General features: G+C 38.9%; 1 protein-coding gene across 1 annotated transcript; it reads left to right on the top strand.

Annotated features, from left to right (window-relative positions):
• The first annotated feature begins 2,304 nt into the window (after positions 1–2,304).
• Positions 2,305–4,623, top strand: LOC122083594 (heat shock factor protein HSF24-like). The gene is made up of 2 exons (XM_042651459.1): positions 2,305–3,016; positions 3,533–4,623. The coding sequence occupies exons 1-2, from the start codon at positions 2,813–2,815 to the stop codon at positions 4,241–4,243; spliced, it is 915 nt and encodes a 304-aa protein (XP_042507393.1). The 5' UTR covers positions 2,305–2,812; the 3' UTR covers positions 4,244–4,623.
• The last annotated feature ends 11,298 nt before the right edge of the window (positions 4,624–15,921 follow it).

Genomic DNA, 15,921 nt, shown 5'->3' with positions numbered 1-15,921 from the left:
GAGAGAGAGAGAGAGAGACATGAAAGATATTCACGATTTGAAACTCCCCACAAATGGAGGAGATAAAAAAGGTTAATAAAATTGAATAATTTCAAATTCCTCAAAAATAGGGAAAATAAAAAAAAATATTAAAAAATTCGAATAACAAAAATAAAGGAAGGTTACCTCCGTAAAGAGGTTGGACACATGGCACCTATTTACCAAACGAGCAGATGATCCGCTCTCCTATGCAACCGCAGTAGAGATATCAGACTCTTGATAACCGATTGGAGGTGACTATTTGCCCCAATGGTAAGCATATTATGGAAGACATATGACAAACACTATTTTGGGTATATTTGACTTAAGGGTGTCAATCGGTTCGGTTTCGGTTTAGTTCCAAATGATGGCAAGGTGGACCATAACCGAACCGAAAACTGACTCGGTTCCATATTTAGATACTCATGCCGATTCAATTCGGCTTGGTTTGGTTTCGGTTCGGTTCCAATTTGGTTTTGATATGAAATTTTAATTTGGTTTTGTACTTTGCTTTTTATTTCAGTTATGAAAATGATTCTACTTTTGAACCATGACTGTGATGGACCAAAGGCCATAATGGGCTCAAGTTATGGGTCCTATGGCCATTGCTAACCCCAAAATTGTCTTAGCATGTAAATGTGATGATAAATTGCAAAAAATACTTACCACCTAAAAAAAATAGAGATTGCAAAAAACACTCTTGAATTTTCAAAATTGAATATTGAAAAAATCCCACTTGAATCTTAATGATACAGTTATACTAGGTTTTTTCCTTTTTTTGGTTTTAAGATAATTTGGTTTGGTTTCAGTCCGAACCAACATTCTTACGCCTAAAATCGAAACGGAACCAAACTGAGGAGCATACTCACATACTCAAACTGAATTTGAATTGAATTTAATTCGATTCGATTTGGCTCAATGTCGGTTTTGGTATTTGGTTTTGATTCCCAATTAACACCCTTAAACCGTTCTCTATCTGTGATGACAATGAAGACGAAGAAGAGGGAGATGGGCCGGCGAGAGACGCCGAGATGGGGAGGGGTTGAAATCGTCTGCAATTCCGATCTCGTACAATTCCGTGCAATACCACCTTTAGGTGGTGACACGTGTATTAATACCAATACAATGGTCCAGATTTGCTACAACTAATAAAACATTAAATCAGTGAAGAGGCATTTAAATCAGATCTGGACCATTGCATTGGAATCAATACACGTGTCACCCCTTAAAGGTGGTATTGCACGGAATTGTACGAGATCGGAATTGCAGACGATTTTTTTCCGATGGGGAGGGGGAGAGGGACAGAGAGGGCAGGGTGTGGGGCTTGCTCCCCAGAGCCGACGATGGGGGAGACACAGAGACAAGCCGCAGATAGCGGGGTGAAAGAGAGAGACGTGTAATAGCCGGTAATAGTTTAAGAGTAGGTGAAATTAATGGAGGGTTAGGATTTCTGGAAATTAGATCAACAGTTCATATTGATTGGAGTGCTGATAATTTTTGAACACTTAACGCTGCAACCACTGATCCATAAATTTTATCGAATATATCATAACCGTTGCTAGGTGGAGACTTATAGTAAAAAAGAATGATCCAGACCGTACGATTCGAATAGAGTCACGACACACAGTAGGACCCGGTACTGGAATAGTGGGAATATGAGCTACGTGTTTGGCTGTTAGCTAACAGGTCCAACCTCCTGATCGTACGATTCCAAGAGGATGCACAATCGAGCTCAGTTTGGTTGCATGGAAAATTGAAGAGTAAAAAATTAAACGGTAGCGAGAGAAAACAGCAACCAGAGAGAGAGAGCGCGAGAGCAGTTAGATGAAAAGTCAATTTGATCGGTGAGAAAATTTCCTGGAATTCCAACATTACTGCTGGAAAGCTTGTTGGGCTATTGACCAAGAAAATACTGCCACTACTAACGTAGAAAATAAATTCCATTTTGAATAAAGAAAGGGAACGGAGTGAAAGTGCCCATTTTCCCCTGCTGTTTGGGTTTCCATCTCTTTCTCGATTGACCTTTACGGTTTGCTTGGATATATAATAATAGATCACGATCCAACGACGACGGATGGAGTTAGTGTGCAGCGCGTGAGGGAGAGTGAGGGGGTAGGTGAGAAAGAGAGAGTTTTTTTTTTTTCGTTCTACCCATTAGCAGAAAACTCTGGAAGCGAGAGAGAAAAAAAAAAGGAGCGACAACTGATGGCCACGTGTCGGTCGAGAAAAATTGCCGAAGCTTCATTCCAACTTGATAAGAAGCTTATCAAAGGGTTCTTCTTCTCTACATCTTCATAAGAAAAAAAGCAAGCGCGTGGCTAGTGAGTGATCATTCTTTCTATAAAGAAGGGGAAAGGTCCCTTCTTCTCGTTCTTCTCCCTCTCTCTTTCTCTCGAGCTTATTTCTTCCCGGACATCTATCAAATCGTCCATCAATTTCAATTTCTTTGGTATAGTTATTATGGTCGTGTGCCCGGTGGGCTCGAAGCGGAATCGGGAAGAGTAATGGAAAAAGGGAAAGAGAGACGGTGTGACGGTCTGGTGTACTCTCGATCCCACTGGGATCTCATGAACTCGGGTGGCTTGGTGATTGGCTTCTATTGTTGGGGTTGGGAGTTCTTGACTGCTCTCCTTCTTTTCAGTTGGCCTTCGTCTCCCTTCTATTAGATTTCTTATATCATTCATTTCCAATTCCAATTCATATTCCATCTTAGGGTTTTTAGGTCGGGGGTTTAGAACAAGTTTTGATATTTTTCTAGTTATAGTTTCGATCGAACCTAAAGGAATTAGCGAAGATGGCTCAGAGATGTGTGCCGGCTCCGTTCCTGACGAAGACGTATCAGTTGGTGGAGGATCCGATCACCGACGACGTGATCTCCTGGAACGACACCGGAACTACCTTCGTCGTCTGGAAACCTGCAGATTTCGCCAAGGATTTGCTTCCTAAGTACTTCAAGCACAACAATTTCTCCAGCTTCGTTCGCCAACTTAACACCTATGTACGTTTTCTAATTTCTCTCTCTCTCTCTCTCTCCCTCTCTCTCTCTAAAATGAACAGTTGGGAGTTGGGACCCCGGCGTGGGGTGTCCTCCAGACTCTAGAGTATTCTGTTATGGATGGTTATTCGATAATTCCGAAAATAAATAAGTTCCTTCCCTTATTTCTTTTTCATTTGGATTCCCATGTGTCATTTATCATGGGATTGGAATATATAGGCATACTTACTAATGTAGATTCTAATCTGATGGTTCCCACGAAAGGGTCAAGGATGTAACTGTTATCCTGAGACCCAAGTAAAAGACTGGTAGCCATGGTGGATGACTGGATGGGGAAGGAGAGTTCCAGCTGTCGAATGAAACGTGTTTGAGTCAAATTGTCAAAATTCTAACCACTTTGCCTCTCCGACTTCTTCGTCGTCCTTCGTTTTCGGCGAAAAATTATTAATTAAATTAATTAATTACGTAAAATAAAAATAATCAATTTTAATTCCTTATTTAATTTAACAATGTGAGCAGGGTTTCCGGAAGATAGTGCCGGACAGATGGGAATTCGCGAACGAGTCATTCAGAAGAGGAGAAAAGGATCTCCTCTGCGATATCCACCGGCGTAAGGCGGCGCCGACGTCTCCAGATGTCGGAAAATCCAACGGCAATGGCGGTAGCGGCGGCGGCGGAGGAGGAGGAGGACTGTCAACGCCTGCGATTTCGGGGGAGGATGTGGGGTCCACATCGACATCGTCACCCGGGTCGAGGAACCACGGTTCGGATGAGACGGCGGTTTCGGATCTTTCCGACGAGAACGAGAAGCTCCGGAAGGATAACCAATTGCTGAGCGCAGAGCTGGCGCAGACTAAGAAGCAGTGCGAGGAGCTGATGACCTTCTTGTCCAGCTACCTCAAGGTGGGTCCCGAGCAGATCGACCGTATCATGTCGCAAGGGACCAATGGGCCCAGCCGTGATCCGTCGGTCGAGATCAATATCAGTGACGACAACAACAATGATGATGATGACGAAAAATTAGAAGCACAGGAGGAAGAAGTGAAGCTGTTCGGGGTGTGTTTGAAGATGAACGGTGGAAGAGGGGGGAATAATAAGAGAGGACGTGGTCCTGAAGACTTGGGTGGAAGTGGGTCACCTATGAAAGAGATGAAAGTGGCTAGGGACTTTGAGGTTCCATGGATGAGGATATCTTCTTCCCCAGGTGAGACCAGCAAGGTCTGCAACTGAAGTCTGGTAGTAGAAGTAGTAGTAGTAAGGACCTGTTTGGTTTTCCTGTTGTCGATGGATATGACATTGTAGTCTTCGAATTAGTTGATGACGATTGGTAATGGTGGGAGTCAGGGAAGGCCCAAAAAAGCAGAAAAAAAGTCCTTTCTTTTGATCTTAAGCCGTGCATGCGTAGTAGAAACTAGAAAGGTGTAGAAGATCTTCACATGTGTGCTTTTTTCTTCTTTATTTTCCATTTCAGTCAATGGTGAATTGTTATGATGATGATGATTGTAAAGGGGCTTGGGATGTGAAACGTGGAAAGGATAAGAGAAACTCTTCACACCATGATTTCTATCCTCTCTTTATGTACATAATAGTAATATTCTTCTTTTCCATTATTATTCTATGTTTTTAGATTATGGGGTTAAATGATGTATCATCTGTAGGATATGTGTTTATGAGTTTCTTCCTTTACATTATCACTATTTAATATTCTGGCATGCCAAGTGCTAATCAATATATATATATATATATATATAGGGTAACAGGATCAATCTACACCAAAATTCAAGGAAATAGGATTCTCCTGGTTTTGTATGATGAGAAGAACGAGATTGGTGCAATACCGTACTCCGATCCAGGCAAGAAGGTGATCACTAGGATAGGTGCGATACCTTACCTAGAATTAATTCGTGCAGAATTAAAAATAAACAGATAAAGGAAGCAAGACCATGAACTCAAAATAAGAACATATAATAAAAGCTGCTTGGTCAGATCTATTTTTCAGAATCAAGAGGCACGATTGTAGGCTTTGATCTGAAGATAGAGCAAGAAGCGAGCTAGATGCAGATGCAAGAAAATAATGATGCAATTTAAAAGCAAATTTTACTAATAATTTGGAGATCTTAGTTATAAGGTTTGGGTAGACTTAGGTTGGAGGATTTGAGAAGAATAAGGGTATTTGGATCTTTGATGAAGTTTTGGGTTACTGGTGCTAGCCTTTGAGGGCGATCGGACTTGGAGGGGACGATCGGAGCCTTGAGTTATTGGTGAAGACCGACGGAGTTTTGAGATGATCTGGCAGAGCTTCGGCTTTGAAGAACTGGAGAGGGGCGAACCTTGGGAGCTTCTCTCTCTCTCTAATTCTAATTTTGGGAGAAATCTCACAAGTGATTTGGGAGAAGGGGTAGTGTTCCTTTTATAGAATAAGGAGACACATTTGCATTTCATTTAGGTTTGCAACGCATTTGGGTTTCATTTGACGCTATTCTAAATTACACTTGGAACAATACTAAATTACATTTCATTTGGTACTGTGCACTTGAATTTGGAGCACTATTTGGGGTACTATTGGTGCCGAAAGTTGAAATTGATTTCGACATTTGATTTGGAATCTTCTGTTTTGGCTGTTGAAATGGAATCTTTGATCTTGTCCTTTGATTTGGAATCTTCAATGATCACACCACGACATTCCATGTGTCTGAGACATTGTTTTTCGCATTGGTTTGATCAAGGGGTTTGTACCATATTTGACTGAGCTTGGTATTGGCCTGACTGTCCTATAACCTGGGACAGTAACAGTACCACATTTCCTTTAAGAAGTTGTCCATGGTCAACTGACTAGGTGAGTTTTCGACATCACCAGTAGGCTAGTTTAGAACCGTCCTAGCAGACGTTAGGGATCAAATCATTGTCTGGTCGAAGACTTTGATTTTGAGGTGGCCCGATGGGATTTGCGTGAGGTCACAGTCTTGAATTTGCTTGAGGACGATGCCTTGGAGCTAGAAGGCTCATCATCTGGTTCATCCTCGTGGGGATTTTAAGCCATTTTTTCACTATGGCAGTGGGCTAGGATCGATCCTTCAATGGAACCAAGACTGTAGGCACCATCACTTGATTCTTCATCCTCTGAGTCGGAACCGAGCTCAACAAGATGGGCCAGTAGGGCTTCGTTCTCATTTTTTATGCTAGATTTTGATGAGGCCGAGAGGGCCGAAACTGGTTTGAGACCCGTAAGGCTTTGAATGAGGGCCGACTTTTCACATTTAGAGACATCACAATTGTCCCACCATTTGACATGATAAACACGTGAGAAGACAGGGGTGATCCAATCCTGGGTTTGGAAGTCACTGATCTCATAGTCCCAAAAAAGGATCCATGCCAGGTGGCAGTGGAGGAAGAACCGGAGGAGATCAGGTTGGTGTGGTTGTTGTTGGGTGTGTTTGCAGAATATTTGGAAGGATTCTTGAATTTGTTGTGAGAGGATGTTGACCATAGGGCCGTATTGATCCCACCATAGAGGGAACCAGAGGGGTACCTGGTTGTTAAATTTGTAATCAAAACAAAAGAACCAAGAATGCTTGTTGTTCCTGTTTTGAAATAAAAATGCCTTGTACCATGCCTCCTGGTAATCATAGTAATGGTATCTTGGAGGGGAATAGGTGTTTGAAAAGTTTTTGCAAGTTAGGGGATGGTTGTTCCATTCTTTGAGGCTAAGGATTTTGCATATGGTCACAGTTGTATGTGTGACCAAGGATGAATCATTCCTGTCGAAATTAAGTTTGAATCGGACAGAGTTAGTGTCGACAAGAATGTATTCATAAAATTCTTGAGTTTTTGCTGTCGTCGGGGAATAGTAATGCCATCCCTGAAAGAAGATTTGTTGAGCTATGTTTGACGGAGTATCCACATAATTTTCGAGAACTTCTTCAATAGTGAAGAGATCTTCTTTGAGTGGTTTCTCGTGGCATTGGCTTTTGATTTTGGATCCTTGGGTGGTTTGGAGGGGTTTGGCTTGGGTTGTTTGAAGGCTAGAGCTAGCCTTATTTGTGGTTTGGATGGGTCCGACTGCCGAGGAAAGAACGACGGCATGGAAATATGGTCGATTTGTAGAAGCCAACTGTGATTGGCTACGGGTGACAATTTGGTTTGAAGGGGCGGCAATAGTGCCGTAGCTGGATTTGGATCGAATCAAAGAATTTGAGGAAGTGGATTCTTTTGGGGGAGCCATTTTGAGGAGATTGATTTGAGGAGATTGGCCCTGTAAGAATTCACAGGTAAGAAAATCAGGGACAGAGTTGGATTCTTCTTTCATATAATCAATTTGAAATTCAAAAATTTAAAGTAGAGCTTGCCATCGGGCAAAAATTTGTTTGGATGCAAGGTTTGAAACATCATTTTGTAAAACAAATTTAGTTGCGCTGCAATCAACATGTACTAAAAATGGTTTATTTAATAATGCATTTAGAAATTTTTGAATACAAAGAACTATAGATAGAATTTCTTTTTTGATGGTACTGTAATTTTTTTGAGCGGAATTCCAGATTCCAGAAGTAAATTTGACCAGTTGTTCTTTGTTTTCATGAGAGAGTTTCTGTTTGAGAATTCCACCATATCCAATGTCTGAGGCATCTGTTTCAACTATTTTAAAAGCCTCAGGGTTTGGAATAAACAGGCAGGGTATTTCTTTGACCAGTTTTTTGATTTTTTGAATGGCAGTTGTTTGGGATGAAGACCAAGGAGTTGGGTTCTTTTTAAGCCAAAGATATAATGGTTTGACAATCTTACTAATTTGAGGAAGAAAATCACGAACGTAATTTAAACTTCCAAGGAATCTTTGCGGTTGAGTTTTCTCAAGAATTTGGTCTGGGAATTTGTCACCAAAAGAGATGGCACGATCGATGGGTGTTAAAGTTCCCTGTTCGATCAAGTGTCCAAGGAAATATACCTTAGTTAGAAAAAATTCCATTTTTCATTTGGAGAGGACAAGGCCGTTAGATTTGATGATTTGATAAAAGGTTCTTAAGTGTTTGAAATGCGGATCCACTGAATCAGAAAAAACTAAAACGTCATCAATATAAACAATTGTAAATTGTCCGTAAGAATTGAAGATGTCGTTCATAATTTTTTAAAATTCACTGGGGATATTTTTTAGGCCGAATGGCATGACATTCCATTCATAGAGGCCAAAAGGAGTGGTAAAGGCAGTTTTATATCGGTCTTTTTTATGAATCTGGATCTACCAAAATCCGGATTTCATGTCAAATTTGAAAAAGATTTTAGCATGATATATTCTTTGTAAAAGATCCTTTTGGTTTGGGATAGGATAACGAACCCATTGAAGTGCATCGTTAAGGGTTTTGTAATTGACAACCAACCTAGGAGTACCTCATTCAATATCAGCAGCTTTGTTAACATTAAAAGCTGTACAACTCCAAGGAGAAGTACTAGGCCGAATGAGTTTTTTGGCCAGGAGGTCATTAATTTTAATTTTTCATGTTTCTAAAAGAGTTTCGTTCATTTGAGAAGGTCAGGCTTTGGTAGGGATTTGGAGATCGGAAAAGCTTGAAGCATAAGGAAGGGATACTATATGCTACTTGCGATGCCAAAAGGCATCAGGGACGTCGGAACAAAGGTCAAGTTCGAACTTAGACCGAATTTGGTTAATTTGGTGAATGGTTTTGGGATTTTTAAGATGTTCAGAGATTCGTTGATGGAGAAGTTCAGTTTTGAGAAAATTTAGTTGTTTGGTTTTGTTAATATTTTGGTTGGTAAGAGTTTGAGCTTGCAGGAAGGGAAAAACAATTTTCTGACCTTGAAACTTTGTTGTAATACCATCTTGTGTTATTTTGAAAGGTTTGATTTTCTCTAAGAAAGGTTGACCAAGAATTATGATTTGATCGAGATCTTTTGCTAAAATAAATGTTTGGGGAAGGCATAGGCCACCATTGCAGATGTGGGTATTTGATAATTTATATTGGACATTCAACTCAGACTCATTAGCAGTATTGAGACGTTGGGTCGTTCGTTTATAGAACTGGGTTGGGATAGCCCCTTCATTAATGCAGTTGAGCTGGGCTCCAGAGTCGATAAGAGCAATGGCCGAGATTTGAATGAGGCATTTATCACAAGAGTTATGTGGATATACCAATTTTGACAAGTAATGGTAGCTACAAAACCAGAAGGGTGTTCTGGATTAGAAGATTCTTGAGTCGAAAAAGGATTTGTAAAAGGTTCAGTATTTGATGTGGAGGCTTGTTGGCTTTGTTGTCGATTAAGAAGAAATAATTGACGTTTGATATTTTTTATTTCACACTGTAAGTTTGTAGTAGTTGTTTCAAGAGTTTTGTTTCTACTAGAATGGTCGGAAGTAGAAGTTTTTGGGAGTTTTTCAAATTTTTGCATTATTTGCTGGAGATTATAAGGTTGGGGAGTATTTTGTGTAGAAATATTTTGTTTAAGATGTTCAAGACAGGCCTTCTTTTGTTCTGGGTCTGTTAGATTGTCAATAAATTCAAAAATGTTTGATTGGGGAGATGCTCTAAGAATTCGAACGGATTTTGGAGTACAATCTTCACAGCTTAATCCAATAATGCAAAAATCACAAGCATATGCTTGAAAATTCTCATTATCAGTTGAACTGGAAGTCAGGTGCTCAAAGGCTTGGATATGGTTAAGTTTGTGAGTTTCTTCATCAGATGATGAGGAAGAGGTTTCTTGGAACAGGGCAAGGATTTGGGTTTTATCTTGTTTAGATATTTGTAAAGAATTAATTATTTTGGAAACTCGAAAATATTTAGCAATATAGCCAGGCTTACCACACTTAAAGCATCCTTGAGAATCTAGGTTTTGTTTAAAATTTCTTTGATTTTTAGATGCCTTGAAAGGCTTCTTGTATTTGTTATATTTTGGTTTTGAAGAAGATTTTTGATAAAATTCTAGAGTAGTGAAAGGTTTGCAAGAAACATACTTCTTCGATTTGTAAAAATCCTTATAATATTTGCGAGAAGATTTATGTTTGTGTTTTATTGGAGGTCTAAGGGGGGTAAAACCGAACTGTTCACAGAATCCTCCTAACTCTCGTTTATAAAATTTATTTTCTTAACCTAATATCAGTACAAAGGGCTAAACCTTCTTCATGAATTAAGTTGATTATCTGGCCGTAAGTCATTTGGTCATATGGGATAATCCCATCATTTTCTTTGCGAAGTCTTTGTTTGATTTTTTCAGAAAAAATGGTTAGAAGACCTGTAAGGAACTTTTCTTTCTAACAGGGAAAATTAGCATCAGGTTTAGTAAGGACTTTGGTCAGAAAGGTGTCTTTGTACCATTTGAAATCATGTAATTTTTTACACCAAAGGTTTGATAGCTGTTCGACAATTCTATTTTTGAGATGAGAAGGGTTACCTAAGAAGTAATTAGCTATGCTGAAAATAAGAGTATTAACAGCATCTGCTATGAGTTCGTCTATATCGTTGAGAAGGGGAGTCCCTTCAGGAGCGGTTTGAATTGTAGTTAAAATTTCAATTTTTTGGTTATCAGTCAGAACATAATCCCACCAACCTTTGAGTTAGCTGGTAAAGCCAGAAATGAGTAAAGTAGTGACTGCACTGTCTTCAGTATTCTTGATACGATGTGCATTGCTGACTATAGTCATTTCTTATAGTTTGTTCATGAGATTATGTTCGGACAGACCATCTATGTTCCACTTATAGATGATACCACTTTGGTAGGAAGCCTGAGGAGCAGTTCCTTTAGCTTCGATTTGGAGGTCAGGGAAGACCGGGTGTTGTGTTGAACTTTGGCTAATCTGGTTGATTTGTGGAAAGTCTTTAGACTCATCTTATGAACTTGAGGAAGAGTCAGAAGAATATCCTTCAAGGGTGAGAATTGTGCGATTAGCTGATTCAGCCATTGGTTGGCTTTGTATTGGTGTATCCGGAGCTCCTAAGGATGTGAGACGGTGATTTATTTGGTCAAGTAAATAAGATTTATTGAGTTCTTTTTGTTGTGTTCGTGGAATGTTGTAAGGTTTGAAAAGGGGGGTATTTGGGGAAATGGTGGTTGTGGTTAAGGATGAGAAGGCCACAGGTTTTGGTTGGACAAGGTTCTCGACTCGGGAGAGTTGATCACCTATAGTTTGAAGACTTAAATTTGTGAAATTTAATTGTTCAATTTGTTTTCTATTTGGATCATCTTGTTCTGCTACTTTGAAAGGAGAAGCAGTTAATTCTGTGTTTTTAAAGGTGTATTTGATGCTTTTCGTCGGTGGATGGATAGTAGCTGTATTTGGACCGGTGTGAAGGGTCTAAGATTTGTGGGTAGCAGTTTGAATACAAACTTGGTTATGCCAAGTGTAATCTATATTGTTGTTTTGGGCATAAATACCAAAGTGAGTAAAAAAGAAAACATTTGCCTTAAGATTTGTCATGAAATTATACCAATCTGTTCTAATTTGGGCTAGTTGTTCAAGATTAAAAGTTTTGAAGAACCAATCACGTTTTGGTTTATTCTTTGGTGATTCAAAATCGGTTCTGAAAAATGGTTTGTCAATTTGATATTCATTATTAGTTTGAAGCATATAGACACCTGGGTCACGTTGGGGTGGAGCAACTTCGGACGGTGTCGGAGATTGGGGTTGGTTTTGGTTAGTTTGTTGTTGACCAGACTGGGTATACTTAGGCATAGATGACGAAGTGTCATAAGTACCGTGGACAATATTTTGGCCAGAGTGTAATCCAGAAAGGTTTGAAATTGGGGGTGGAGACCTAAGAGGAGGAATCCAATGGAAGGAATCCGAAGAGGTTGAAGCATCCGAGCATGACCTGCGGAAATTTTAGTAGATAGGAGGAGGTGGTTGTCTATTAACCTAAGAGTGATTAATCCATCTGAGTTTTGGGAAATGGACTGGATATTGGTATTTGAAACTTGAGGTGGAATAGCAGTCGTTTGTAGCTGCCATTCCGCAGGGAAAGAGATGTCTTTCCACTGAACCAACTTTGGATAAACTATTTGACCTTGAAGACAATCAGTCTCAAGGTAGAGGGTTTGTCCTTTAGGAGAGCATTTGAGAGCTCGGGGTTTGACAATTTTCATGGCTTTATACTTGATACGGTGGATGATGGAAATGGGAACAGACCCATGCATCATCTTATACCCGTGGGTTTTGAGGTTGATTTTTAGAGAGTGAAGAATATTTGGGTCCTCTAAGGCTATAGACATGTTTGGATAAATATTGAAATGAACAGGTCCATAGCAGAGGCTTGTTTCAATGGCCCCCAGAAGGGAATCATTGAACTCAAGAAATCTTTGATCACGAAGGGCTAACAGAAGGGATGTGTTAAGGCCTTCACGATGGAGAGGTTTGATGGCAACTTAGACGAGGCCAACATGGACATTGTTGAATTTGTGTTTGTGGTAAAGGTCTTGTAAAGACCTAGGGTCAAAGAGGGTGATCTCTTTAGTTTCTGGGGTGAAGTTTATAGTTTGTTCAATGGTTTTGATGGTTTTAAAGGAAAGCCAGTCATTTTCATACATTTCTTTTTGTAAAATTTTTGCCATGTCCCATTTTTGGAGTCGATATGTTATTTGTTCATCATAATGGAGCACATTAGAACTTGTGCTCGCCTCACTTGCCGATCTCATCGATATGGAACGGGATAGACGACTCATGTTTTGAGAAATCTTAAGCTTGGGGTAACCTCTTAGATCTAGTCATTTGAAGTGGTATTTCCAACTTAATTTGGGCACAATCGTGGTCTTACACTCTCCTCTGCCACTCCTCCCAAAAGTCCAAAGGCTTATACTCTGTCAAAACTAAAAATAAAATGGTTATGCAAAAGAAAAGAGATCTACAAAACAAAATAAATCGAATTCACCACCACCGTGGCTCTGATACTAGGATAACATGATCGATCTACACCAAAATCCAAGGAAATAGGGTTCTCCTGGTTCTGTATGATGAGAAGAATGAGACCGGTGCAATACCGTACTCCGACCCAAGCAAGAAGGTGATCACTAGGATAGGTGCGATACCTTACTTAGAACTAATTCGTGCAGAATTAAAAATAAACATATAAAGGAAGCAAGACCATGAACTCAAAATAAGAATATATAATAATAAAAGCTGCTTGACCGGATCTATTTTTCAGAATCAAGAGACACGACTATATATATATATATATATATTTTTTTTTTTTTTTTTTTTACCACCCATTCCTTGTCACTTCAACATATGAACATATTGGTGATGGGCCCTTAATAGTTGGATTCAAGTAGAACTCATCCTTAAAAAATAGTGGTGCCCTTAATAAGAAGGGGTTCAGGTCCTTATAAGTCTTTCCAATTGAGTTATTCATATCTGGCTGAATCTGGTGAGAGTCAGGATTATTCCCAACTAACCCAAGACAAATAATGTGTTTGAAAAACAAAGCAAACATTTGAAATCTCTAGTTTGGTTTGGTTTATTTGACCTTTTTTTAAAAACAAACAAGTTAACCAAACTTTTTTTTCTCCTTTTGAAGACTATCAAACTGACTAGTTGATTTAGATTTCTATTCTTATTGGGAAGTCATGAGTGATACCTCCACTACAAGTGTAAAGTGGGTTCTACAGATCTCTATAGCTACCAAGCGAAGGCGTCGGCTGATGGGGCCTTAGAACTTGAGCATGAAACATGGAAGTCTTATCGATCGCTATAGAAGGTTTTGAAATGGAGGCCACATTAGCATTGCATGCAAATTCAGGTTTGGGGGACCATCCCATTCCCATCAATTGCAAGTTTTCCAAACAGGCGGATTACGTGTGACCAACGCAACACCTACTATAATCTATATTTCTATTAAATTTGTTAATTTGGGTGGTTGAGTTGAGATTTGAAATACCCATTTGTCCATTAACCCTTTCCTGAAGTCCTGTTTAGTATAGAGTGTATATAGTCCACTCCACTCATCACTCAACCATTAGCAGGGAAAGTTCCAGGATCTTCTTCTCGTTCCTTTATCTATCTTTCTTCCTCTCTTTCCAAGTTGTACTCCATTAGTAGTAGTCTTTGGTGACTAGTTTTAATGGAAGAGAGTGTAGGTCTATTTTATTTCTTTATCGCAGAAAAGTTTTGTATGTTTCCCTCTTGGTTATTCACTCTTTGGAAGGTCTGATGCTTTATTCTTCTTTTACTGATCAATGAATAGTGAAAGTGTGGAACTGTGGATTTGGATTCAATGAACATGTTCGAAAGAGGGTTAGGCTACCATCATTTATCAATGTTATTTATCTCAGTGGACCCATTTACTATTTATATAATGGAATGAATCTTGCTGTACCCCTTTTTTCTTTTTTGAAATTGTAATTAGCTTATGATGTAAAACCGAATCTTAGTAGTTAATATGATATAGTATCAATGATCAAAATAAAATTTGTCAGAAAGTATGAAATTGAAATATATATATATATATATGCCTTTTTTTTTTTTTAAACACATCTCTTGAATCCATAGATCAGAAATAGGCCAAACCATTGTACGTGTTAGTGACAAGGCCTTCCTAACTATGGAGCAAGCTATGTTGATATATGCGATATGAGAACAAAAAATATGGACAAAAAACTGCAACAATGGAGATTCTTTTTATACATGGAGATGCTTTGTATGTATAACATGTTTGGTATTTTCCCATCAGTTGTGCATTTCGGCATTGATATTATGATAATAAATATTGAGCTCATCTCCTTGGCTGATTTGGTATAGTTTCTATTTTAATTTTATAAGGTAATTTTGAATTTGGAAATTGTTTGGTTTAATTTTTGCTCCTTATTTCTGTAAAATAGAAAATCAAATTTCACTCAAACTTTGAAATATGTGAAAAGTTCTTTCAATTTTGTCTTTAATGAGAACATGGTATGTTTGATGGAAAAAAAGTAATTTCATATTAAAAAAACAGAACACCGCCTTCTTCTCCTGATGGGTAGTAATTTCATCCAGAAAAACAGTAATTCTGAAGAATTTGTCATGCCATTTCACTAATCTTTTTCTCCATAATTTCAAGCTTTTCCAGTAGCTTTCACCATACGTCAAAATTTGTATTAAACACCAAATTATTCAAACTTTGGGAGAAATTAACCACAAAATTTCTGAATTTTATTTATATTCATGTATTTATAAACTAATTTTGCCTCAATGATCACATATTGATGACCAAAGCGAAGAGAAGAAAGTGGTATTACAGCAATGGCAGAGCTTTTTTGCTCCTGGTATGTTGTTGTTCTCCTCATGCGGGCAATTAAAGGATGATGAAGAAAAAAAAAAAAAAAAAAAAAAAAATCTCAAGACTCTTTTGATATCAGCAACTAGTTGCCGCCGTTAGGTATGGACTTTCTTTCCTACTCCCGTGGGTCTTCTTGGATCTGCCAAAAAAACAAAGAATAGAGGTTACTCTCCTGCAAAACTGACTAACCGTTCCCTACTGCCTTCATAAATTCCATCCTTTCTTCTTCCATCTCTGTAACTCCCCATCTCTCTCTTCCCTGGTCCTTGCTAAGGCAACCCTTCCCCATTAATCCCATCTCCAAATTCCAGCAGACACATCATTACAGAAACTGGTTTTTTGAGTGCTGGGTTGAGTAATTTGCCCATGTCTACCCGTACTTTGCCACTAAACCAACACCACCGACTAACCCTATCACCTGAATAACATTTGCTAGGTATGGCTGGGTATAAGCCATCATTTCTAACAGTTAAACTATACCTACCACACTAACTATACCAAACATTACTTTCTATTAATGTTCCACGTCAAATTTTAAACAAACCTTGTTCTCTGTTTCGCTTTTCAAGCTCATCCCAGAGTGGAACGAGTTTCTCTCCTCCATCTACCGTCCTAAAGCTTTCTTCCTTCGTCTTGCATCCTGGCTGTTGGCTACCC

Source organism: Macadamia integrifolia, chromosome 7 (assembly GCF_013358625.1).
Source record: "Macadamia integrifolia cultivar HAES 741 chromosome 7, SCU_Mint_v3, whole genome shotgun sequence".
NCBI classification, from domain to species: domain Eukaryota; kingdom Viridiplantae; phylum Streptophyta; class Magnoliopsida; order Proteales; family Proteaceae; genus Macadamia; species Macadamia integrifolia.
The sequence above is the reverse complement of the archived record's forward strand: the minus strand, read 5'-3'. Positions and strand labels throughout refer to the sequence as shown.